This window comes from Nothobranchius furzeri, chromosome 2, assembly GCF_043380555.1.
Source record: "Nothobranchius furzeri strain GRZ-AD chromosome 2, NfurGRZ-RIMD1, whole genome shotgun sequence".
Classification (NCBI taxonomy): domain Eukaryota; kingdom Metazoa; phylum Chordata; class Actinopteri; order Cyprinodontiformes; family Nothobranchiidae; genus Nothobranchius; species Nothobranchius furzeri.
This window is the reverse complement of record NC_091742.1, coordinates 44,984,699-45,009,686: the sequence shown is the minus strand read 5'-3', so window position 1 is coordinate 45,009,686 and position 24,988 is coordinate 44,984,699. Positions and strand designations below refer to the sequence as shown.

At 40.7% G+C, this 24,988-nt stretch overlaps 2 protein-coding genes and 1 long non-coding RNA gene across 3 annotated transcripts; all 3 read left to right on the top strand.

The window, feature by feature from the left end:
* Positions 1 to 1,824: 1,824 nt before the first annotated feature.
* Positions 1,825 to 14,363, top strand: pin4 (protein (peptidylprolyl cis/trans isomerase) NIMA-interacting, 4 (parvulin)). The gene is made up of 4 exons (XM_015977134.3): positions 1,825 to 1,971; positions 2,138 to 2,205; positions 2,838 to 2,957; positions 14,031 to 14,363. Exons 1-4 carry the CDS (start codon positions 1,935 to 1,937, stop codon positions 14,187 to 14,189), a joined length of 384 nt encoding a protein of 127 aa, XP_015832620.3. The 5' UTR covers positions 1,825 to 1,934; the 3' UTR covers positions 14,190 to 14,363.
* On the top strand, positions 6,103 to 7,126 carry LOC139063575 (uncharacterized). Its single transcript, XR_011516946.1, has 3 exons — positions 6,103 to 6,241; positions 6,382 to 6,562; positions 6,900 to 7,126. It is a non-coding gene; the product is annotated as an uncharacterized lncRNA (long non-coding RNA).
* Positions 14,364 to 16,643: 2,280 nt separating the features above from the next.
* On the top strand, positions 16,644 to 22,249 carry faf2 (Fas associated factor family member 2). The gene is made up of 11 exons (XM_015977130.3): positions 16,644 to 16,779; positions 18,191 to 18,259; positions 18,355 to 18,489; positions 18,688 to 18,764; positions 18,837 to 18,975; positions 19,052 to 19,137; positions 19,807 to 19,898; positions 21,073 to 21,250; positions 21,341 to 21,512; positions 21,595 to 21,738; positions 21,845 to 22,249. Exons 1-11 carry the CDS (start codon positions 16,717 to 16,719, stop codon positions 22,025 to 22,027), a joined length of 1,338 nt encoding a protein of 445 aa, XP_015832616.1. The 5' UTR covers positions 16,644 to 16,716; the 3' UTR covers positions 22,028 to 22,249.
* Positions 22,250 to 24,988: the final 2,739 nt, after the last annotated feature.

Sequence of the window (24,988 nt, the reverse complement as noted above, 5' to 3'; positions counted from 1 at the left end):
CCAGGGAAAAATCTCATCACAGCTGATACCCTGTCCAGAGCACCCCTGGTGGGTCCGCCCTCTGCAGGGGAGCTGCAGTTTGAAAAAGAGGAGTAAGTTTTGTAGACGGTCTGGTGATCGGGTTGCCAGCCTCAGACAGGAAGCTTGAGACTGTAAAAGTGGTACAAAAAGAAGATAAGGTGTGCAGAAAAGTGATGGAGCACTGTTTCACGGGATGGCCAGACAAATGCCAGCTGGACCCACGTTAAACCCTTTTGGCAGCACAGAATGGACTTTCATGTCACAAATGGTCTTCTGAAAGGTCAGAGGTTGGTTATCCCCCATAACCTCAAAGCAAACATGCTGGAGTGTCTGCATAAAGGGCATCAGGGGATTTCCAAGTGCAGATCCAGGGCTCAAGAGTCTGTGTGGTGGCCGGGTATCTCCACAGAGATAGGCCGCATGGTGGACAACTGCGAGACATGCCAAAAACATAGGATACAGTTTCGTGAACCATTGCTATCAAAAGGTTTACAGAGGAGTATCAGTTTATACACGTCACCTCCAGCCCACGGTACCCACAGGCCAACGGTGAGGCTGAACGTGCAGTATGGACTATAAAGGACTTGTGGACGAAGGATCCTGATCAGAGCAGAGCTCTGCTGGAGTACAGAGCCACTCCAATGGAACATGGCTTCTCGCCAGCCCAACTGCTGATGGGGAGAAACCTGCGAACTTCCCTACCACAACCATCAGCTAAAATGGTTCCTCAGTAGCCGGACCTGCAGGCTTTTCGGAAGAAGGATGATGAAGGGCGGAGTCGGCAGGCAGAACATTACAACAGGAGACACAGATCCAGACCTCTGTCATCACTCACACCAGGACAAAAAGTGTGGATCACCACAGAAGGAACTTGTGGTGCGGTTGTCAGGCCTGCCAGTACTCCCAGATCATCCCTGTCTGTCTGTGGAAACAGACAGACAGGGGAACATTCAGGTGAAACAGAAGCCATCTTTGACCTACAGGAACTGTTACTAGTTCTGGTCGAATGGTGAAAGCACCTGACAGAATGGATTTGTGAACTATCAGTGAAAATAACTTCACATCTGTGTTCTAAAGCTAAGTGGTTGCATAAGTTTTGGGTGTGAGAGAGAAAAAAAAACGAAATGTGTTATGGTTAAGTAGAGTTTTTGTAAGACAAGACAATGTGTTAGTTTCTTTGTGTGTTTGAAAGAATAAGAAGAGATGACTTTAGCTTAAAGGAGCAAATATAGTAGTAGGCTACTATTCCCAGGAGGCTTGGCGAGCCTCCATGTTGGTTCAAGGATCTGGCGAATAAAACGATTGTCTAACGTGGTTACTCTGAGTCCCTTGTCTTCCTTTTACAAGTACTATTTATTACTAACTAATGTATTAAAATAAAAGTTTTTACTTTAAGGGCCGGAAACTGTAATGATACGATGCTTCATTGAAACAAAACACAAAGCATTGAGAGCACATGCTTTGTGCAAACAAGACAGTTGTTTTAAGAGCAGCTGAATGTTATTTCGAAAAAAATAAAAATAAAAAAATTAATAAAATATCACATGAATCTATTTTTACAAAATAGCCTACATTTAGCTACGTTAATGATTTGTCATTTATGTTTTTGTACATTTTTAAGCCTGCGTTTACAGTTTTATTATTCTCTGTTTATTTCAGATTTAGAAATTATTTCTACCACGTGAAAAACACGTGACGTCACTTTATTTCGTTCGTCTCGTTTCTCTTTGGTTGGGGGAGGTGCTGCACACATTTTGAACACTAGGTGGAAGTGTGAATTTAAAAAAAATCTGTCTCTCACAGCAAACTAACGAAGAAGAAATATTTGCTTTGTAGCTACTGCGCATGCTCACACTAGCATAGCGCTGTTTATTCCTATTTTACTTCGTAAATTGACGAGTACATGAAGAGAAATGCCACCAAAGGGGAAAGGTGGAAAAGCTGGTAAAGGTCAGTGGGCCACACGGGCTCTCATTTCAACATTTAGTTATTATTATTGACATTTCTGTCGGCAGCAGCCGTGAGTTAGCATGCAAGCACACGTTTTAATGTGACGGAAGGCTTTATTTGTGTACACCTCGTTAGTGTTTGTCTGGGTTATTCTTCGTTTCTGCAGGAGCTGCTTCAGGAGGTGCAGAGGTAGAAAAGAAGGAAAAAGCTCCTAAAGGAGGAACTTCTGTCAAGGTGATTGAGACAAGACAGCTTTATTTACACTGAACAAAAATATAAACGCAACACTTTTGTTTTTGCTCTCATTTTTCATGCGCTGAACTCAAACATCTGAACTTTGTCTACATACACAAAACAGCCATGACTCAAATGTTCTGTAATCTGTCTACATGTGTGTTAGTGAGCACTTTGCCAAGGTAATCCATCCCACCTCACAGATGTGGCATATCAAGGGGCTTTAAAGTTTAAACTCTGTGTGTGTGTGTGTGTGTGTGTTAGACTGTAACACACACACACATGCTGTATGGGAAGTCCTAACTTTGCCAAGACTTCCCATACAGCTCGAAGTCAGACACCTGGATAATAATCTAGGTTATTTAAACTTTTTCTTTCATGCAGACAAATGTAAGAGAGCCTTTTTGTCTCGCATCTGCAAAGATCCACTGAACCTTAGCAACACTAAACAGGTGCTTTGGTCCTTAGCACGTTTAATATGTAGCTGAGCAGGTAAAAATGGAAAACCAAACACACGAAAAGCTTTGCAGCCCATAAGCACGTTCTAATTGTCAGTTTTGACCCAAAGTTCAGACACCACTGCACTAAAGTAACTGATGTTCTGTTATAAAACCCACCTGTTTCACTCCCAGGTTCGGCACATCCTCTGTGAAAAACATGGAAAATGCATGGAGGCGATGGAAAAACTGAAAGCTGGAGTTCGATTCAGTGAAGTAGCATCACAATACAGCGAAGACAAAGCTAGACAAGGAGTAAGCCGAGTGTCTGGTTTGTCTCTTCTATTGCTGGATTCAGGTTTTCCCAGTTGGCTTCCTTCACACCTGTGATGACCACATTACTGTTAGTTTTTCACACATCACCGACAACGTTTTCGTCTTTGTCACCATGTGCAGGAAAACCTGCCTTCATGGGACAATGTGCAGTTTTTACCATTAATCTCTGGAAATATCCATCGAAATGTTGTTGAAAATGAATGAAACCATGCCCAGTTGTTGAAAATATTGGCAGCTTCGTAACATGTAACCATAAAAATCAGGTCTAAAATACACGGGAGCGGGTCTGAGTCTCTGTGCGACGCCATATTAGATGCCATGTTTCCCTTTACGGGAGCCCATGAGGACAAAATGCATTTACTGATTTGTAACAAACGGTTACAAAACTTTCACCATTCAGGAACATTTTTTACACATTTATCTCTTCACTTGCTGCTAGTGATGAAAGGGAGTCTGATGTGCTCGTAATTTAGCTGAAGTTTGCACTCCCCAGGGCTTTTTGACCCTAGTGGGCATCTGTTGGTAGGGTCTTACTCCAACACAAAAATACCATAGATATGTATACAAATGTTAAACGGCTCGTCCCCACTGTTCGCCAATGGGATGCGACGTAGGAACGTGGCGGCCATCTTACCTCAAACAGCTGCCCCCTTCCGTGACATTGGGGTGTGTGGTGCATGTACTATTTAAACAACTCTAATTTGCTCAATTTTCTACCGATTTTCAAAAGGTTTGATTTGTTATAAACGCCAGAGATGTGTCTATGAAATAGGATGGGTTTGGCCCAGAAAATCCTGTTATTTCACTCCACAAAGCATTTAGTCTTTCATAAATGACACATTTAATTGTAAGCTATACAGTAAATTAAAGTATACATAGCCTATTATATATATATATATATATATATATATATATATATATATAATTTTTTTTTCCTGGTTTGTGAAATAAGATTTGTTTAGAGATGAGATTTCAAGTTTCTTTTGAGGTAAAACCCACATAAACAGAACACTGATACAAAATGTGCACCCCAACAAAAAAACAACCGACACCCAAATCACATCTGTCAGCCAGAACCGCCCCGCCAGCGATAAAATTTAACCCAGCAAATTATTTTGTATTTTCACTATTTCTTAACTTTTGTTTTCTTATTTATAGACTTTCATTTATTAATAATAAGCTGTTTGGAAATGCTTTCTGAGTAAGTTAGGGATTGATCAAAAGATTTATTAGGTAAATAAATAAGATGGATTACAGTAATAAATATGATGGATTATGGTAATAAATAGATGGATTACAGTAATAAATAAGATGGATTACAGTATCAAATAAGATGGATTACAGTAATAAAATGGATTACAGTAATAAGATGGATTACAGTAATAAATAGATGGATTACAGTATCAAATAGATGGATTACAGTAATAAATAAAATGGATTACAGTAATAAAATGGATTACAGTAATAGATAGATGGATTACAATAATAAATAAGATGGATTACAGTAATAAGATGGATAACAGTAATAAATAGATGGATTACAGTAATAAATAAGATGGATTACAGTATCAAATAAGATGGATTACAGTATCAAATAAAATGGATTACAGTAATAAAATGGATTACAGTATTAAATAGATGGAATACAGTAATAAATAAGATGGATTACATTAATAAGTAAATGGATTACAGTATCAAATAAGATGGATTACAGTAATAAAATGGATTACAGTAATAAGATGATTACAGTAATAAATTGATGGATTACAGTATCAAATAGATGGATTACAGTAATAAATAAAATGGATTGCAGTAATAAGATGGATTACAGTAATAAATAGATGGATTACAGTAATAAATAAGATGGATTACAGTATCAAATAAAATGGATTACAATAATAAGATGGATTACAGTAATAAATAGATGGATTACAGTAATAAATAAGATGGATTACAGTAATAAAATGGATTACAGCAAATCTGGGCATTTTACGGCCCGCGGGCCACATACGGCCCTTTGGTTGACTTTGACTGGCCCGCGTAAGGTTAATTGGAAATTACAAAATAAATGTATTTTCTCATTTTACCTCATGCATGGACTAAGGCTGCATTGCTTTAAAGAGCAAGTAACGTCTAAATTAACTTTTTTTTGCTGATGAACTGTATAAATGAGTGTCTAATAGTGTTTTAAATGTGTGCATTCTTTATTTTAGCATTTTGGTGCATTTTCTTTAAAAATTAAAAATTCTGTCTAAAAACCACAGTAATGCGCCACCTTCAGCTGAAAACATAGAATTTGAGTCATTTTGAATAAATTTTAGCCAATGGCTAAAGAGTAAAGTACTACGTAAACCAGTAGAGTACTACGTAGCAGCTCCGTGCCAAAGTTATAAAAGCAACGAGAGTCTCGGCCACGCCCTGTGGCGAGTTGGGAGTTGGATTTGCAAGCGAGCATAGGAGGTCAGCGGTAGTTCAGCATTAGCATATAGCATTAGCATATCCTAGTCTTTAGCATATCTTTTAGTGTTATAAATACTTATTTAGTGTTAGATTTGGCTGTTGGATATTGTAGTTTAGTTAGTGTTTGGCTGTTAGTGTAATTGGGAAAGTATTTCGGGTTTAGTGCTCCATGTCGTGTTAGTATTGGTGAGTAGGTGTAGTGTAGTATGCTTGCGGTGACTCTGTGGGCATTTTACCCGCGATTCTGCACACCTCCGTTTGAAGAGGGAGGCTGCCCACCGTGGCTCTTCCGCGATTTAGATGCAGCCCACCGACTCTGCTCCCCCACCACGGCGGGCTCCAGTCTGAGGTGAGTCAGCTAAATAAACGTTTTAACATCTTCTAAAGACAATTCCCTACCTAAATGCAAAGTCTGAGAGATGTGGTTCACTTCCTTTAGCTAGTCAGTCGGCAATTCTGCAACAGTGGCTCTAACTGACGCAGCACTTGACAGACAGCATTACAGCGTGAAATCCAGCTTGTGAACAGGTTCTGTAAGGAATTCTGTTCAGGAGGTCACATTTCAGGCTCTCCACATCATATGTGACTGACTTTTACGTTATAATAACGATCACACACTAGGAATGTTATAAAGCGCCTATATAGGAGATTCTTTTGTATATTATCTGACTTTATAAACTCCCAACAACAATGTGCTTCTATTTTTTTTCAGGCTAAATCTACCCAAGACACTGGCTGTCAGACTGATTTAGCTGCAACAATGCACTTGTCCAGGCTGATGTGAAACCTTCCCTGTAGCAAAGGTGAATTATTTTTAATAATCTTCAATGTAAACATTTTATTATCACCTTCTAGTTTTAATTTGTTTTACAGATTATTTTTACACGTGATTTTATGCTCTTTTAAACATTTATAAATGTGCTGCTTCTTTGTTTTTACATAGCCAGCCAGAATGGAGTTCACAGCCGCAGTGTGTCTGGTGACCCACAGGGACCATGACGGAAATTCATCTTCCAGAAGGTCCCAGAGCGTCCAGACCCCCTGAAAAGACCAAGATGTGAGGTGTCTGCTGTTGATTCCAGCTTCCACCTCAGTGACAGTGCAAGCTCAGTGAACTGTTCAAGGTTAAAAAAAAATTAAAACATTTCAGAAATTTTAAGATATTAACAATTAAATAAGTATGTGATTACATCATGACGGAGGCTACTGATTCTGCCCCTGTGACACTTGGTGGTGACGTGTGAGCTGATTCTCCTGGAAAATAACTTTTACATTAAATATTTTGTTTTTGCTATCAAAAGTAAATTAACTAATAACCTGCATTATTGCAGGACACTCAGCAAAATATGGACTCTACACCATGAGGCATGCACACATTAATATTCTATAAGAGCACATAAGGTGAGCAACACCACATATTGTACACTGTCCTGAATTTGTTTTCTTTCTGCATCTCATTAGCCTGGCTGATCACCTGATAACCCCTGTCATCTGGTTATGACAGCATGAGGATGTCCTCACACACCTGTAACCTATCAGCTCATCCTGCTGAATAGAGAGAGAAGAGACAACACCACATCTCCTGTTCCTGGAAAGCCTTCAGCCATCCTTCGATGACTGAGAACCTCCATCAGCTCTGTCTCCTGTCTGCCTACAATTATTATAATAAATATTGTGTTTGACAAGTTTTTTGTGCTGCCAAATATCTCATTTAGATTCGTTTTGATATTTTAATGGATATTTATAAATTACATTGAATATCACATTTTTGTTGCATGTTTAACTAGCTCTCTATTGTGATTAATTAAACTAGCACCTCACTGTTAAAAGCTCGTTCTAATTTCAAGCATGTTTAAGTATTTATGGACATGAACAAAAACAGGAAATATATAAATTGAGATTTATTTAATTAATATAACAAATAAGGGGGAAAGAGTCATTGAAAGGCACGTTCTTCTGAAAGTTCCTGATCCTGATGACACCAGCAGAGGAGACCAGCTGCAGACACCAGAGGACCTAGAACCAAGAGAGCAGCTGTTATCAGTAAATAAATAAAGAAATCAGGGCAGTTTTAGTGGGCTGAACACATTACAGAATAATTTTCTCATGGGGTATTTTCATAACTTTATATGCAGCAGACTGTAACTTGAGCCCAGAGCTACCGGAGAGCTGCTATCTAGCATGTTTCAGTGGATTTTCCTGCTTTAACAGGTTAGATTAGCTGTTAAGCAGCTCAGCTATTTGTTGCTGATTAAAACCAGGTGTGCTGAAGCAGATAAACCTCTAAAACATGCTGAATACTAGCTTTTTATGGCCGTGGAGACAAACCCTGCAGCTAATCCAATGCTATGGCTAATGGCTACTTACCTTTCAGAGGTGATTCTGTTGGGTCGGTTCTGGGAGTTTCAGGCAACTCACAAGCTCAAAACAATAAGACTCAGGTCCGCTTGTCTCCTCCAAATAGACTTGGTCCCTTTCTTCTCGAGTGTCTGTGTAAGGAGGGGGAGAAACGTCCTCCACTTCTAATAACTGCTCAGAGTGAAGGGAGCTAGCTTCGTCTAGTTAGCCATCGTCTTCGTCACTGCCGCGGCTCCGCCCTCTCGGTCCTCCAGGCAACGCCTACTAATGTTGCATTTTTTAAAATTGATACGTGGGTGGAGAAGGACTCCGAGGCTCAATTGACCCGCTCTTTAATTTTGAAGTTGTTTTTTACGTGCACAATGACGCAATACGTATAGCAACAAGTGCCCACGGTTGACATGGTGATCCAGAAATGTCCGCTCATGCAAAAAAGAAAGAAAGAAAGAAAGAAAGAAAGAAAGAAAGATGCCGAATGCAGGATTTTCAACAAAAATTGGACTGCTAAGTATTTTTTTTTTACTGAAGTCGGGGGCAAAGCCGTGTGTTTGGTTTGCGGGGAGGAGATTGCCGTGTTTAAGGACTACAATTTGAGTCGGCATCACGACAAGAAACACTCGGAAAAATACAAGAACTCGTCTGATGCTGAGAGGGCACGGACATCCGAAGCTTTGCTAGCAAAGTTGCAAAAGCAGCAAGGCTTTTTTACTAAGCTTCACACATCCAGGGATGCAGCAACCAGGACCAGCTTTGTGATATCCCACAAAATAGCTAAAAACAGCAAGCCGTTTTCGGAGGGAGAGTTTGTCAAAGAGTGCATGGTGGACTCTGCCGCACAAATATGCCCTGAAAAAAAGGCGCATTTGAGCAAATCCCGCTGTCCAGGCGAACCGTGACCAGGAGGACCGAGGACATTGCGGGGAACCTGGAGCTTCAGCTGCAACGTGAAGTGGCAAGTTTTGACTTTTTCTCATTGGCCTTAGACGAGAGCTGTGATGTCTGCGACACAGCCCAGCTGCTCGTATTTGTCCGGGGATAACGGACTTCAAGCTCACAGAGGAGCTGGCAGCAATGCGGCCAATGAAAGGGACAACGACAGGGAGTGATCTTTTTACAGAGGTAAATGCGTGCATGGACACTCTGGGGTTGAAATGGGAGACTGTCATGTGTCACAACAGACGGTTGTCCAAATCTTACAGGGAACAATGTCGGACTTTTGAAACGCATGCAAGATAAAGTGACAGAAATCGACGCAGATCAAAAATTGGTGTTTTTGCATTGTATTATACACCAACATGTGTTGTGCAAGTCAGTGCTAAAAATCAACCTTGTTACTGATGTTGTTACTAAAATAATAAACTTCATCAGGGCGCGGGGCAATGAATCACAGAAAGTTTGTGGCTCTTTTGGAGGACTCCACACAGCTGTCAGATGGCTCAGCCTGGGGAAAGTGCTGAAGAGGGTTTGGGACTTGAAAGCAGAGATTCGAGAGTTTTGAGAGAGGAAAGGCAAAGACATTCCAGAGCTCTCAGATGAGGATGGATGGCAGATTTTGCATTTGCTGTTGATGTGACTGCACTGATGAATGAACTGAACACCAAACTGCAAGGCAAGGGCCTTTTTGTTCATGAAATGCACAGCCTCGTGAAGGCCTTCATGAGAAAGCTGCAGTTTCTTTCAAGTCAACTGGAGAGCAACACTCTCACTCACATGCAAACCCTGAACCAAGTCACACCATCAGCTGATCACCTCAGCAGGTACTCATCCATGTTAGGAGCATTACATGATGAGTTTTCAAGGCGTTTTGAAGATCTCAGAACAATCGAGGACAATGCACATGATTTCCTCTCCCTTTACCTGCAGTGTGGATAAAGCACCCAGTGATGTGCAGCTGGAACTCATTGACCTGCATTCTGATGCAGTACTGGCAGAGCACTTTAAGTCAGGATCTCTGCTGGATTTCTACTCTTCTCTTAAGGAGGAGAACTTTCCAAACCTGAGGAGACATGCTCAGAAGATGTTGGTTCTCTTCGGCTCTACCTACATTTGTGAACAAACATTTTCAGTGATGAAGTTTACAAAATCCAGGTATAGATCCTCTCTCACTGATGATCATTTGTCAGCTGTGCTTCGCATCTCCACCTCAGACATTCAACCTGACTTTGATGCACTCGTTAAAGCCCAGCAGAGACTAGATTTCTCTCACTGAATAAGAAGAAAATCGCTTAAAAACACAAAATAAGGTGTTTGGACCAAAAATGTAGGCAGCTAGCAGTGAACTGGGACACTTTTTTTGAAACCTCTTTCTCAAGATCACAGTTCAGTGGTTTTATTTTACAGACAATACTGTGTGTCTGTAGAATGCTAAGAACCTCTTTCCAACAATATTTGAAACTCAAAATGTGTTTTGGAGTGAATGTGACTGAAACTGTTAACTAATATAAGTCACAAATGTTTAACAAAAACCAAATGTGCACACTTTGTTTACCATTGCCTTGGGAAATTTGAATAAATCACATTTTTGTAAGCCAACCTCACTTTTTCCTATTTGCTCATTTATAACATATAGTCCACTCTTACCAGCTTGAAAAAACATGGTATTTACTGCTTTTTATAAAGAAATACCGTTAATATTATGCATAATTGACTTCAGCCTTTTGGCCTGGCCCTCCACAATATTTTCTGTTTCTCATGTGGCCCCATGGAAAAAATAATTGCCCACCCCTGGATTACAGTAATAAATAGATGGATTACAGTAGTAAATAGATGGATTACAGTAATAAATAAGATGGATTACAGTAATAAGATGGATTACAGTAATAAATAAGATGGATTACATTAATAAATAAAATGGATTACAGTAATAAAATGGATTACAGTAATAAATTCAATTCAACTTTATTTATATAGCGCCAAATCACGACAAGAGTCGTCTCAAGGCACTTCACATAATAAACATTCCAATTCAGGTCAGTTCATTAAGCCAATCAGAAATAATGTTTCCTATATAAGGAACCCAGCAAATTGCATCAAGTCACTGACTACATTAATAAATAAGCTAGATTACAGTAATGAATAAAATGGATTACAGTAATAAATAAGATGAATTACAGTAATAAATAGATGGATTATAGTAATAAATAAGATGGATTATAGTAATAAATAAGGTGGATTACAGTAATAAATAACATAGATTACAGTAATAAATAACATAGATTACAGTAATAAATAGATGGATTATAGTAATAAATAAAATGGATTACAGTAATAAATAAGATGGATTATAGTAATAAGATGGATTACAGTAATAAGATGGATTATAGTAATAAGATGGATTACAGTAATAAATATGATGGATTACAGTAATAAATGAGATGGATTACAGTAATAAATAAGATGGATTATAGTAATAAATAAAATGGATTACAGTAATAAATAAGGTGGATTACAGTAATAAATAAAATAGATTACAGTAATAAATAAGGTGGATTACAGTAATAAATAAATGGTAAATGGCCTGTATTTGATATAGCGCCTTCTAGAGTCCTGGCACCCCCCAAGGCGCTTTACAACACTTTCAGTCATTCACCCATTCACACACACATTCACACACTGGTGGGGATGAGCTACGATGTAGCCACGGCTGCCCTGGGGCGCACTGACAGAGGCGAGGCTGCCGAGCACTGGCGCCACCGACCACCACCAGCAGGCAACGTGGGTTAAGTGTCTTGCCCAAGGACACAGCGACAGACTGAGCGGGGCTCGAACCAGCAACCTTTCGATTACGGGGCGAACGCTTAACTCCTGTGCCGCCGTCGCCCCAGTGGATAAAATAAGGTGGATTACAGCAATAAATAAAATAGATTACAGTAATAAATAAATATATTACAGTAATAAATAAAATGGATTACAGTAATAAATAAGGTGGATTAAAGTAATAAATAAAATAGATTACAGTAATAAATAAAATGGATTACAGTAATAAATAGGTGGATTACAGTAATAAATAAAATAGATTACAGTAATAAATAAAATAGATTACAGTAATAAATAAGGTGGATTACAGTAATAAATAAAATAAATTACAGTAATAAATAAAATGGATTACAGTAATAAATAGATGGATTATAGTAATAAATAAAATAGATTACAGTAATAAATAAAATGGATTACAGTAATAAATAAGGTGGATTACAGTAATAAATAAAATAGATTACAGTAATAAATAAAATGGATTACAGTAATAAATAAGGTGGATTACAGTAATAAATAAGGTGGATTGCAGTAATAAATAAGTTGGATTACAGTAATAAATAAAATGGATTCCAGTAATGAATATGATGGATTACAGTAATAAATGAGATGGATTATAGTAATAAATAAGATGGATTATAGTAATAAATAAAATGGATTCCAGTAATGAATATGATGGATTACAGTAATAAATGAGATGGATTATAGTAATAAATAAGATGGATTATAGTAATAAATAAAATGGATTATAGTAATAAATAAAATGGATTACAGTAATAAATAAAATGGATTACTGTAATAAATAAGATGGATTATAGTAATAAAATGGATTACAGTAATAAATAGATGGATTAAAGTAATAAAATAGATTACAGTAATAAATAAGATGGATTATAGTAATAAAGAAATGGATTACAGTAATAAATAAAATGGATTACAGTAATAAATAGATGGATTAAAGTAATAAAATAGATTACAGTAATAAATAAGATGGATTATAGTAATAAATAAAATGGATTACAGTAATAAATAAGATGGATTATAGTAATAAAATGGATTACAGTAATAAATAGATTGATTAAAGTAATAAAATAGATTACAGTATTAAATAAGATGGATTATAGTAATAAAGAAATGGATTACAGTAATAAATAAAATAGATTACAGTAATAAATAAAATGGATTACAGTAATAAATAAAATGGATTACAGTAATAAATAAGGTGGATTACAGTAATAAATAAGATAGATGGATAATGGATTGACCTTGTGAAGGAGATTTTTAACATTCATAAAACCAGATAAACAATGTATAGAAGAAGGTAGCAGCAGCAATGGAACAACAGTTTCAAACTATGTTATTTACATAAAAACCATTAACAGACTGAATAATGTACAAGTGTAGGTTTTCTTTGCAACCGTTACAGATGAAAGGTGATCCCACGTTGTCTCGGTTTGCCACAGCAGTGATTCGAGCATCCGTAGGCTGTACAAAGTCAGCCATGTTGACCCTCAAGCTTCACAATTACAAAAGGTGTATTTCTACAAACATAAATCCAGAAATGTCCTGTTTTAATAGATCTCAGTATAAGTTTTGTGTAACAAACCAAGACGCTTAAAAATCACGGGCAATTTAGCATTAATATATTTAAAATAAAACGAGCGACTCCCACTGAGGTAAACAGTCAGCTTTGTTTTGCTAAGCAGTCCACCCACCGTAGCCTCGTCATCTCTAAGCCAAGTTAGACAGCTAGTAAATACAGAAACATCCACAAACAGCCATTTACACAACAATGTGGCTGTCGTAAAGTTGTTATTGGTTTTGTAGAACCACATGAAATATCGACTGTGTTCTCAACCTGAATAACATGCAGATAGCCTAGGCGGGACACATGGTTCACAACTAGGTCACTTACAAAAGCAAAAGCATTACTTTCAACATGTGCAAGTACATTGTCTCAAGCCTTTGTGTTCTAAGGTTCGTAACAAGGCAAACCGCTTGTAAATCTGTTAATATTTCATCAAGTTAAGGTGTTTTTGTTTAAGCTGATCACTCACCTTCCAGCTGCTACCGTTGAGAGTGGAGGGGTCTGTTGTCTGAGGTACGATGGCCGCCATTTAGCGAAGCCCTCGACTCTCGCTTTCTCCAGCTAGTGTTTATATACATATATATGAAAAATACTGCTTGCTTGCAACAATTTAGGTATCTACTGCCTCCTATTGCCAGGAAAAATGCACACTGTCACTTTAAGGCTTGAGATCATGAATGTAAATGACTCACCTTTTTAAAATCACCAACCCTCGACATCTTCACATTCACACCTGCAACCCATCAGAACTCCCCCACCGGTGTTGTCTCAGCCTCGGGGAGAACGTCGGAAGACATCCAGATGTTCCTTGGGAACGCCACATAAATAATGAAGTAGGAATCTTCGTGCAAATGAATGATTTAGTCATCAGTTGTGTTATGTTTCTTCAACAGGGTGATCTGGGGTGGATGACGCGAGGGTCGATGGTCGGGCCGTTCCAGGAAGCAGCGTTTGCTTTACCCATCAGTTCGATGGATAAACCCGTCTACACAGACCCTCCCGTCAAGACAAAGTTTGGGTACCACATCATTATGGTAGAGGGGAAAAAGTAGCAATGTTTAAGCTCAGTCTTGTGATTAATTGTGGTCTTTTTTTATTTTCTGATGATCTCTGTGCTGTTAGGAGACAATCCTGATGGGAAACTGTTCAGGTACTCTAACAATGTACTCTCTTTCTGCGACAGGAAAACAAGCTTTGTGTTCTCAGAATAAAGTTTTACATCTCTTTGTTTTGCTCCCCACTTCTTTCCCTTAAACAAATGTGGACCTTAACACAAAATGGGCATTTGGAGCATCAAGCGCCTGCATGGAAGAGAGATTCTTACTATTAGAGAGCTTTACATGTTCTCAGGAAGTCCAGTGATGGCAAATTCCTTGGAGTCCAGAAGTATAAGTAGATTTCTGATGGCAAAGATTAATCATCAGGTGTAACGTGCACCTACCACGTTACGCCTGTACCCAGATGTGGTCAGCGCTGTGCTCGTTTACCGTTTGTAACTCCAGCTCGGGGTAGGGGTTTGGGGCAACCTCCAACACATCAGTGGAGTGACTTTCAGACAGCCTGACAACTGCTGTGCTTAATTCAACCACATTATAATAACAGGGTAACGTGCCACTTCACATGCCCAGTAACATAGCGTTACAGCGATGGGAAAAGTAATTAGATTACTCCATGACCTAAAAATAATGCTGTTAGTAATGCAGTTACACAATGGTACACCTGACACTGGTGCTTTTAGTGTGTTTGTGTGTGCGTGCACATGGGCTCAGCAGAGGGGGGGGGGGGGGGTGCGCGCGCACACTCTTCAGACAGACATGATGAACTGCACATGCAGGAACCCCCCACGAACTGATTCTCCACCAACTGGAGGCCCCCTTAATGGTAGGCGTGTCCCCCTCGAGGGGGGCGGGGGCCTTTCTGGTTGCAGTCCCCTTGGGGTTCCTGTGTTCTGGGGCAGCGCCTGGATCTCTGGGACTTGGAGCTTCCCCCGTCTCCTACACATCTTTGGGGGGTAGATCTATGGTCCCTCACACTCTATTGGACGCTGCTATAGAGAAACCTTACATAAACAAGCACGTGTACACACACAGGTGCTCACATGGTGCTCTCAAAAGTATGGGCTTGGGCACGTTCAACACATGTCTTAAGGCTGTCGTTGCCACTAAATGCACTATGATTTATTATCGTGTGATTGTTCAGTTAAACAATGTTGATTTTATATTTCGTCATCAGGTTGATGCAGTGATAGCTTGCTCCTGATGTATTGTTGTGTGTCCCATTTTTTTCTGCTCTTCTCTTTCTGCAGGTCTAGAAGCAGACTCTTGTTCATTATTGTTTATTTTTGTGGAACCTCCCCCCCCCCCCCCTCCCCCTCTCTTCCCACCATTTGTCTTTTCCTTTCTCTTTCACCTCTGTCTCCGTGTCTGGTCGGAATTACAAAGCATTCAAAAACAATAACAATAAAATTTGAAGTATCAGGCGTGACATTTAAAGCAGACGCTTTGATGCTCCACCTGAGAATAAATCTGTAAGGCTTGTTACCAGCATTCAGACATCAATTCTGCTTGCTTCACAGCCAGACAGGACACGGTTAAAAAAAGAAAAAAAAAGGTAGCCGTGTCCACCCCTTTCTTATCTGGATCCAGCTTACCTTTCTCCAGGTGGGATGTGTCTAAAACATCTTATCACTAGAAAGAAGTCATTCTTTCTTGTTAAAAGAACAATTCATATTTGCAGAAGACATTTTAAAGGGCATTTGTTCCTTTATTGTGCCCTTAGCTCCATAAAAGGCAACTTTTACATTTTCATTTTATTTCTGGATTTAAAATTGTGCAAATCAAATATTTTTACACCAATGTATTTTTGTAGTTATGTTTTATATGTTACTAGTAAACACTTCTCAGTTTGAAATGTCTTTAGATTCGAACCCATTATAGTGTGATTTTAAATTTCTGTAAATACTTTTTATTACTGATCACTAAAATGTATTTTTAATTTTTATTGTTTTCTTAAAGAAACCTTTATTTCATCAGAACAAAAACCCAATCAGATCAAGACCTCTTTCAGAGTGACCTGCCTAGGAAGATGGCTGCACACATCGCGGTGGACAAAACATACAAACATTACAATTATTTAGTGTTCGTAGTTTGACAAAGAAAGTAAATGAGGTATTGCGAAAGAATAATTTTTAAACTAAAAAAAATTATAAACATTTGGGTGCTTGAAAATATTAAAAAACCTCCAAAACATTGATTCTTGAAAATGGTTGCATACATCACGGTGCTAAAAACATTTTTTCTTTTATTTTAATGACGTTTGGCACATATAAAATGTAGATTGTGAATGAGACCAACTGTATTCTTGAAGGGTGAAATGTTAATTCCGACAGCAAAGTGCTGTACTTGCATATTTGCTTTGAAAAGCAAGTTACTTAATGAAACGTTCTTTATATGATACATCCGCTTGCCATAAATTTTCCTCCGGAGCGGTAGGGGGCAGCATCGACAGTAGCGCGTGACAGCGCCACCAGCATAAGGAAAGGACGGTTATTACGCCTTGGTAGATGATTGGTGAGGTAAGATGGCGGCGCCAGAGGAGCCAGACTTATCTCAGGCGCAGACTGAAAAACTCCTCCAATTCCAGGTAGAGGACCCAGAGTTTACGTAAACACAGAAGCCTCGCGTGTCAGTGAGCCAGCTCTGAGCGCGAGTCGCTACGAGGAGGTCGAGTTTCTGGTGTAGGAACTAATTTTTCGCAGTTAACTTCGATAACGCTTCTCCAACGTCAACTTGAGTCATAGCTTGCGTTAGCAGAGGCTAGGCTAGCCAACAAGTTAGCAGACTTTCTTCTTAAAAGATGAACTTTTTTCTCACATTCTTCGCAGAATTGAACCAAATTCAACTTGATCGATAAGAAACGAGCGTGTTTGGCCTCTTGAGTGTTTTAACACGAGGGCTGGTTTCTCTCCACTCAACATTTTGCTAAGTGAACGTTAGCGCTGCTGTCAGTCAGGCTGACACAGAACTTTTGAGCACCTACGGTGTTTTAGCTCTGCTGAATCGGTGTGTTTTTGATGTTTATCTAAAGTTGTACCGTAGTTTGTAATTTGACGGGTCTGTAGTCTGTCAGTCATTGAGCTCATTCACTTTTGAGGTAAATTGTCCCTCAAATCCACGAAAGTTTACTGGAAAATAAACTTAGAAGGCGAGTCCAGTTCTCCTCTTTGGCTAGTACATGTGTATTTGTAGAATATCAGATGCATCCCACAATATATGAGCCCAAATGAGTAAATGGTTCAATTAAAACTTATTGAAAAGGCCTTTTTGCCTTTTTTATTCTACACAAAAACATGTTTTACTGCAGTCAGTGTCAATGTTTGATTCAAAGTCAGGAGAATTGTACACAATAACATCGTTTTACAGTTTAAGTACATTAAAATCAGATGATTGTTGTCCCTGAATGTTTTGTGGCCAGGATTCAGTAGGATTGTTTTCACATTTACATTGACGCATTAGCTGATGTTTATTTGTTTTTAATATTTACATTTTCACGAGTTTCCCTGTTGATGCTTGTGCAGCCTTGTGTCAGCACCTAATCAGATGTGATTACTGTTGAACTCGTTGTTCCAAAGCCTCAGTTTGGCATTAATAGTTGATTAATAGCGTTGATCTGCAAAGGTAATAACGTGTGTGTCTTGCTGAAGATTCACTCCTGGACATGGTGTCTACATTAGCAGCAAATGCCTTCACGAGGCCAGAAAATCAAGCTAACAACAGAAAGTCTGTCGGGACAAGTCTGGATTTTCCAAGTTTAAAACCTAGAAGAAGCCTTGTAGTGCTGCACATCGAGTCCACGCAGAAGATGAGGCCGTGATGATCTCTGTCAGGGTAAACCAGCTGATGCTTTGGGAGAGAGAGTTCTGACCCGAGTTATAGGATCTATTGAGTTTACCGCCAGTCCCACCAGAGGGGAACATGAACGGTTTTAAAGCAGTTCTTCAGCCTGTAGGAGGAACTTTAGATCATCTCTCTGACTTTGTGTTCACGTCTAACAGGACTTAACGGGTCTGGACTCAATGGACCAATGCCGTCGAACGTTAGAGCAGCACAACTGGAACATAGAGGTGCAGCCGCTTCCCTTGGCTTCGTAACGTCTATTCTCATGTGTGGATTCTCTGAGCTGAGCGCCGTGTGTGTGTGTTCTCTACCCTTTTCTCAGGCTGCAGTCCAAGACAGACTCAATGAGCAGGAAGGCGTTCCCAGTGTGTTTAACCCTCCACCCTCCAGGCCGCTGCAGGTCAACACAGCAGACCATAGAGTTTATAGTTACATCGTCTCAAGGCCGCAGCCCAGGGTAGGTCTGTGATGTCATCACTCAGACAGGAAACTGCTTCCTGTCAAAGTACAAATCTACTTAAATTGCTCCTTCTAAAACCATACTCTAGTTCCTCTTCATGTTTTATGGTAACTTAATACCTTTAATTTCAGTTTTTACTTCTTTATGTGTGACTCTGTTTTTGCTCTCGTGACGTCTTCATGCTCTTCCTCTCAGGGTTTGCTAGGATGGGGTTACTACTTGATAATGCTGCCATTCAGATTTACATATTACACACTTCTGGATATATTCAGGTAATCGGAGCACTTTGGTCGTGTGTCATCGTTCTATTCACCAGAGTAATCAGCTGTTTTTGTGTCCTCGAGGTTTGCCCTGCGGTTCATCAGGTCGGATCCTCGTGGGCGCGTGACGGACCCCGTTGGAGACGTCGTGTCTTTCATTCAGAGTTTTGAGGAAAAGTACGGTCAGGCACATCCTGTCTTCTACCAGGGGACATACAGCCAGGTTAGTTCACGTCAGAGGCGTGTCTTATTATGGGATGTTCAGCAGGCTCACCGCCCAGCTTGTTGTGTTGATACAGGCGCTGAATGATGCCAAACGGGAGCTCCGCTACCTTTTAGTGTACCTTCACGGGGACGACCATCAAGACACAGACGAGTTTTGCCGGTATTCCTTTCTGTCCTTAACATATCTCACACCATCGGTACACTAATGAACCGTGTGTGTGCTCATCTGTTCACAGCATATAATCTGATTATTCATACAATAGTTTTAAAGGTGTGGTTCTAATTATAATCGGTCTGAGGTTTTCATGCAGGCTGAACATGAAAAGTTCCTCCACCTATGTCCTGCATTAGCTTCTGACAGATCTAGACGGTGAAAGTCTAGAATTAGAAAAGCCTGACAGATCTACGTCACCATGTCACTAACGTTCATGCACTCACCCGTCTGGAATCACGACGAGGAAGGCTGCTGTTGGTTTAGCGTCCAGGAAACAGCAGAGAACGTGTCGGCTAGTAGAAGCTTACGTTAGCGTTAGCAACTACATCACACAGCAGAACTCCAAGTTTGAGTTGAGTTGCAAAGTGGTAAAGTCGCGTTGCTGTTAGCCAATCAGAGGCGAGATGTCCGAATATCAGGAAGTAAGACTCCAGATCCTGTCGTCTGAAGTTCTCTGATCTGGTCATTCTCTAGATTCTGAAACAGAGTGTGACGTACGAGGCCTTCATTCCTGCTAGAGACCTCTGCAGATGCACTGATTAATGAGTGAACCACACCTTAACTGTTAGATGAGGTGAACATATTCATCCTTTCCTCTGATCTGTGGCTCCTCAGCTCCACGTTATGTACAGAAGAGGTCATAACCTTCCTCAACACACGGATGCTCTTCTGGGCATGTTCCACCAGCAAGCCCGAGGGCTACCGAGGTGTGTATGCCCGTTCATTCGTTCATCTGTTATCAGTGTGACCCCGGCTTTCCACAGCAGCCGTCAGCAGCACGTTACTGCAGCAGCACGTCATAGCTGCTGATAGGAACGGCTGTGGTCAACAGAACCTTTTCCACAGGAGCCGTCAGCAGCTGTCAGCAGCACGAGTCGGCCGCGTCTCAGGAGCAGCATGTCGCGGCCTTTACGCGCCGGTTCTATTTCCTACGCGCGACGCCTCTGAAACGGGTCAAGTTCGACATTTTTGGGGAAGGAAAGACAGGAAATCGGACGCGGAAATGGAGAGAAGCTCCCGAAATTTTCAGAATAAAGAACGTACTGCCTTCCGGTCGCTTTACTTTAAAAAAGGTTACTAACTGTGCGGCCCCGTGAGAAGTTATCACCTAGCTAGCGGTCTCCTTTGTTTTTCAGGTCCGTATCGGCGATTATAAAACGGACAGAATATAAAAACACAAACATTTTGGAGCCATGTTGTAGTTTTCTCCTGCTTGTTGTTGTGTTTACTGACGAAGTCACTCGTGTGACTTCGTGCCCTGTCGGTGACAGCTGCTCCTCTGCTGCGTCGCGTCTCGTGGGAAGGGCCAAGCAGCAGCTAGACGTGCTGCTGCAGTAACGTGCTGCTGACGGCTCCCGTGGAAACCTGGGGTAAGTCTGGCTGCTCTGAAAACAACAAACACTCTGATATCACTGGTAAACAACATGTTGAGACCAGGGCTGGGCAATAAATCCACTCTTACCGAGATAATTGTTCCCGTCTCAGGAATGAGATGAGAACATGAAATATGTGTGTGAGCTGGCAACATTCATGTCCTGTAAGAAGCTGCACCACCTTCAGTGGCATACCAGTGTGACTCAACCTGGAACACGTGACATCTAGTGGACAACTGTTGTTCCTGCACACACCTGTAGTTCTAGTCTGTTCATCGCTAGCGAGGTGAAATCCTCTATATGTCGTGATATTAGTTGTAGGCCATGCCGCCCAGCCCTAGTTCAGACCCATGTGGAGTCCCCAAAGCTAGAAGCTAGTGCTGCTTTTCTGTCCTACAGGGACTCTTCTGTTAGCTTGAGTGGCTACAAAAACATTAAGATCCGTGCAGAAGCGTGGTAATAATGGTAGTCCACTGGGCTTTTGTGTAACAATGGTTTCTATACCAAGTGTCCCAAGCGTTGCGGGAGAACACCTACCCATTCCTGGCCATGATCATGCTAAAGGACCGGAAGATGACCGTGGTGGGTCGGCTCGAGGGTCTGATTCAGCCTGAGGAGCTCATCAATCAGGTCACCTTCATCATGGATGCCAACCAGACATACCTGATGTCAGAGCGCCTTGAGCGGTACGTCAGACCAGCTGGAGTTAGTGAGACCGTCGTCACATTCTCTACAGCTGAAGTAGCAGCGAGTGAAGACTGAAGTGTTGTTTCCAGAGAGGAGAGGAACCAGACCCAGGTGCTGAGGCAGCAGCAGGATGAGGCCTACCTGGCCTCCTTACGCGCCGACCAGGAGAAGGAGAGGAAGAAAAGGGAGGAGCTGGAGCAGAAGAAGCAAGAGGAGGAAAAGGTCCGACAGAGTGCTCTTGCAGAGGAGAGGAGACGAAGAGTGAGTCTGGTCGTCTTCGTTTGTACATGGATACGTTGGTCTTCCCCTACATGTCTGATTCCTGTTGTTGTTTTCACTCCAGACACTAGAAGAGGAGAAGGAGAGGAAGTCGGAGTGCCTTCCTCCAGAACCATCTGCTGATGATCCAGAAAGTGTTAAAATAGTGTTCAAGTTGCCCAACGACACACGAGTAGAGAGGCGGTTCCTGTTCGCTCAGTCTCTGACGGTGAGCGCTGGTGTCTTTGGTCTCCTTCACACGCCTCTGGTCAATGTTTGGTTATTAGACGCTGACATGTGATGAAACATCTACATGTTTCTTCTTCCTTCCACAGGTAATCTACGACTTCCTTTTCTCTTTGAAGGAAACTCCAGAGAAGTTTCAGATCGTGACAAACTTCCCTCGCCGAGTCTTGCCCTGCCTTCCGACTGCAGAGCAGCCCAACCCCCCCACGCTGAAGGAGGCAGGACTCAGTCGCTCCGAGGTCGTTTTTGTTCAGGACCTCACGGACGACTAATAGATGACTTACCTCGTCTACATGGAGACACGTTTATCTCTGACCCACCCATGTTGTTTGGTTTGTTTTGGTAAATGGCCGTTTTACAGAAGGGATGGTTGCTATAGAAACTAACCTGGATCACTAAACCACCCTGCATCCAGTGCTCCTTCACTTGTGTTGACAGGGTTCCCATTAGCCTGCAGTCTTGAATTTTATCAAATAAATATTTCTTGAAGTGGTTCCTTGTGTGGAGAAACTGTTGTTGGTGTTAGCTAACAGTTATCCTCCTCCCAGCAGTGAGACTAAAGCTGCAGCACAACCTCCTCGTCCCACACAAGCTGTCACAACCGAGGAAGACTGGTTGTTAGTTACTCGAGGGGAGTTCCCTGCTGTTTCTCTTGGTTCATGCTTTAGCCCACAACCCCTACAGCGATTATCAAGCACAACTAGCACGGTCCAAGTCTGAAGCAGCTGTGATCGAGAGTTGAAAGGATGGGAACCCTGTTTAAATGAGCCATCACTTGTACATAAGTTAAATATTTAAATGCCCACTATTGTTTTTATTTGACTCGTCATGAAACGACCAAATGCAGGTTTGTTACTATGTAAAGCAGACTGCCTCCAGCTCATGAAGTTAAAACGTACAATATTTAACGAAGGCCACAGCTTTTACATGTGGCTCTATGTAGTTTAGTCTGCCCATAGTGTGCCTGTGGTTACTCATAGATGCCTGTTTTGCCTGTAATATCTGAATGGGCTCATGTAAAGATGTAATTTTCCAACTATAAATTAAACATGTTTTAAAAATGTGGGTTTATTGAATATAAAAGCAGCTTTTTTCTTGATTCGTTTTGAGAACTTGTCTTTAAATCAGCCACTGGTCCGAGTAGCGAGTATACATCATACATTTATTAGTGAACAACCCTCTCCAGTCAGCCACAACAATTAAAAAATGATTGCACTACTTGGTAAAGCATAACTAGCAACTTTCATTTAAAAAAAGTACAAATCTTAAAAATTTCAGACAGTATACAGATGTATACAGAATACACCAACTAGTGTTAAATGCTACAAACAAAACGATTCCAATGGAATGAAGAAATGATGACATCATTTCCTATATAATATATATTAGTTGTTTTCTCCCTCCACCCACGGGTACAAACATGGAAAACAAAAACAATGAGGTAACTGTAAATGTGCAAGTACCAAAGCAAACATCTGCCTAACCGCACACACGCCCCTGGCTCTGGTGGTGGGGCTAGGCTGGCTCTCCGGAGGGGACCCACCATCCCACCACTGCTAAACAACACAAACCAGATCATTGGTAAACAATAAATGGTGTCTACACAGCAAATGATCACAAACCCTACATAAACTAGCTGCTTATTGGAAAACATCTGTGCACCACAAGCTGGGATTACTCTTACTGTCGTTAAAATGAGCTTGTTGCCTAGCCTTTAATGGGAGGTTCCTTTAGTTTTATATGATACTGTCAATTAAATATCTCCTTTAAAAAGAACAGTGCTAACATTGTGATACCTATATGTGAACAATACATTTTAGTTATTCATACACAGAGCCCGACAGGCAGATACATTACTACACTGAAATAAGTATGACAACACTTTGATTCTTTTTTTCTTCTTTTCTTTTAATCCCTTAAACTAGAATAACTTTCACCGACATCGTTTAGGGGTATTGGTACAACATGCTTTAAGAATACATAAGTCCATGACAAACTATTGCATTCACGCGCGTGAGTTTCATACCTAAAAGCGACACCTAGCACCTTGTCACTATGGCTTTTTGAGAAGACTACAGTAGTTTCAGAGCGTGTACTCGTTCAGTCATCAGGGCAATAACAGTAAGTTCCTGCTCTCCGGACCTTTTCTTACCCCCCCTCGCTATAAAATGAACGTAGCGCATAAAATCTTGTAGTCATTCAGTTCTATTACAAATGTGTGCAGTACAATGCATGGCAGTTATCAGCTGAGCGTTAGGATCCAAACCTCCAGAACCCAAAGCCGACTAGAGCTAAAGGAATAAAAAAGAACAGTTGGGGTCCGGTTAACAAGCATGCATATTGTGCACCTTTAAATAGGTCCCCACCAGACTGAGATAATCCTCCACTAGAACACATTTGTTTTACTTTTATTTCTCTGTAATAAGTCATGCAAACACCTGTGAAGTGGGTCTAGGAGTGAATCGGGAGGAAGGAGTGCACCGTGGCACGTTTAGATACGGGACCACAACTGAACATGTGGGTTTGAGTACAAGAACAGAAGTAAACAGGTCTGGATAACACGGTAATGAGTCTTTTTCAGTGAATATCGTTAACATACTTATTCTTTTCCTGCATGCCGCTCTTTATACGGTGTAATATCTACTATTTCAGACAGAACAGAATATCATTGATTACATGAAATCATTTAAAGAAAACCGACCAAACTAAATTCAGATATACCCTTTTCATGGCATCCTTACCATTTCACCTTTATTTTTATATACCGAGGCCCTGAGTGATTTTTTTAACATACAATATATGCCAGCAAATAGATATGTACACATAGGTTAATTCTCAAAGCTGTGGGGTTAACTAACGCGTTGAATGGCTTATTTTTTTCTCTTGAAGGTGGCACACGTCCAGGACTCACATTCACTGAAACAAAACAAAGAAAAGGCAAGAACCCTCGATACATCAAAGCAAAGGCTCCAGCTGCCCGTTAGTGCTCACCGGGGCAGTCAGGAGAGTCAAGTCAAAGCAAAGTTCATGTGTTGCTCGTTCCTTTCCCACCCCGAGTACTTCCTGTATTTTTTTCTAATTTTAACATGAGCGGGGACAAGAGGCCTCAGCAGTGTCTCTGGGCTCCAGCTGAAGCTGCCGTGCGGCAACAGTGACTTCTACTAAGGGCTTTCAACATTCTTTTGTCTTCAGACATTTTTCCTTACAAGCATTCGCACTGAAGCAACACCATT

What these genes read in the sequence shown, in the direction of transcription:
- pin4 (XM_015977134.3), top strand. Translation starts at nt 1,935, where the DNA reads ATGCCACCAAAGGGGAAAGGTGGAAAAGCTGGTAAAG. An exon ending in AGGTGGAAAAGCTGGTAAAG is followed by an intron (nt 1,972 to 2,137) that starts GTCAGTGGGCCA and finishes TCGTTTCTGCAG; the next exon opens with GAGCTGCTTCAGGAGGTGCA. An exon ending in AAGACAAAGCTAGACAAGGA is followed by an intron (nt 2,958 to 14,030) that starts GTAAGCCGAGTG and finishes TTTCTTCAACAG; the next exon opens with GGTGATCTGGGGTGGATGAC.
- faf2 (XM_015977130.3), top strand. Translation starts at nt 16,717, where the DNA reads ATGGCGGCGCCAGAGGAGCCAGACTTATCTCAGGCGCAGACTGAAAAA. An exon ending in ACACTTCTGGATATATTCAG is followed by an intron (nt 18,765 to 18,836) that starts GTAATCGGAGCA and finishes TGTGTCCTCGAG; the next exon opens with GTTTGCCCTGCGGTTCATCA. An exon ending in GACACAGACGAGTTTTGCCG is followed by an intron (nt 19,138 to 19,806) that starts GTATTCCTTTCT and finishes GTGGCTCCTCAG; the next exon opens with CTCCACGTTATGTACAGAAG.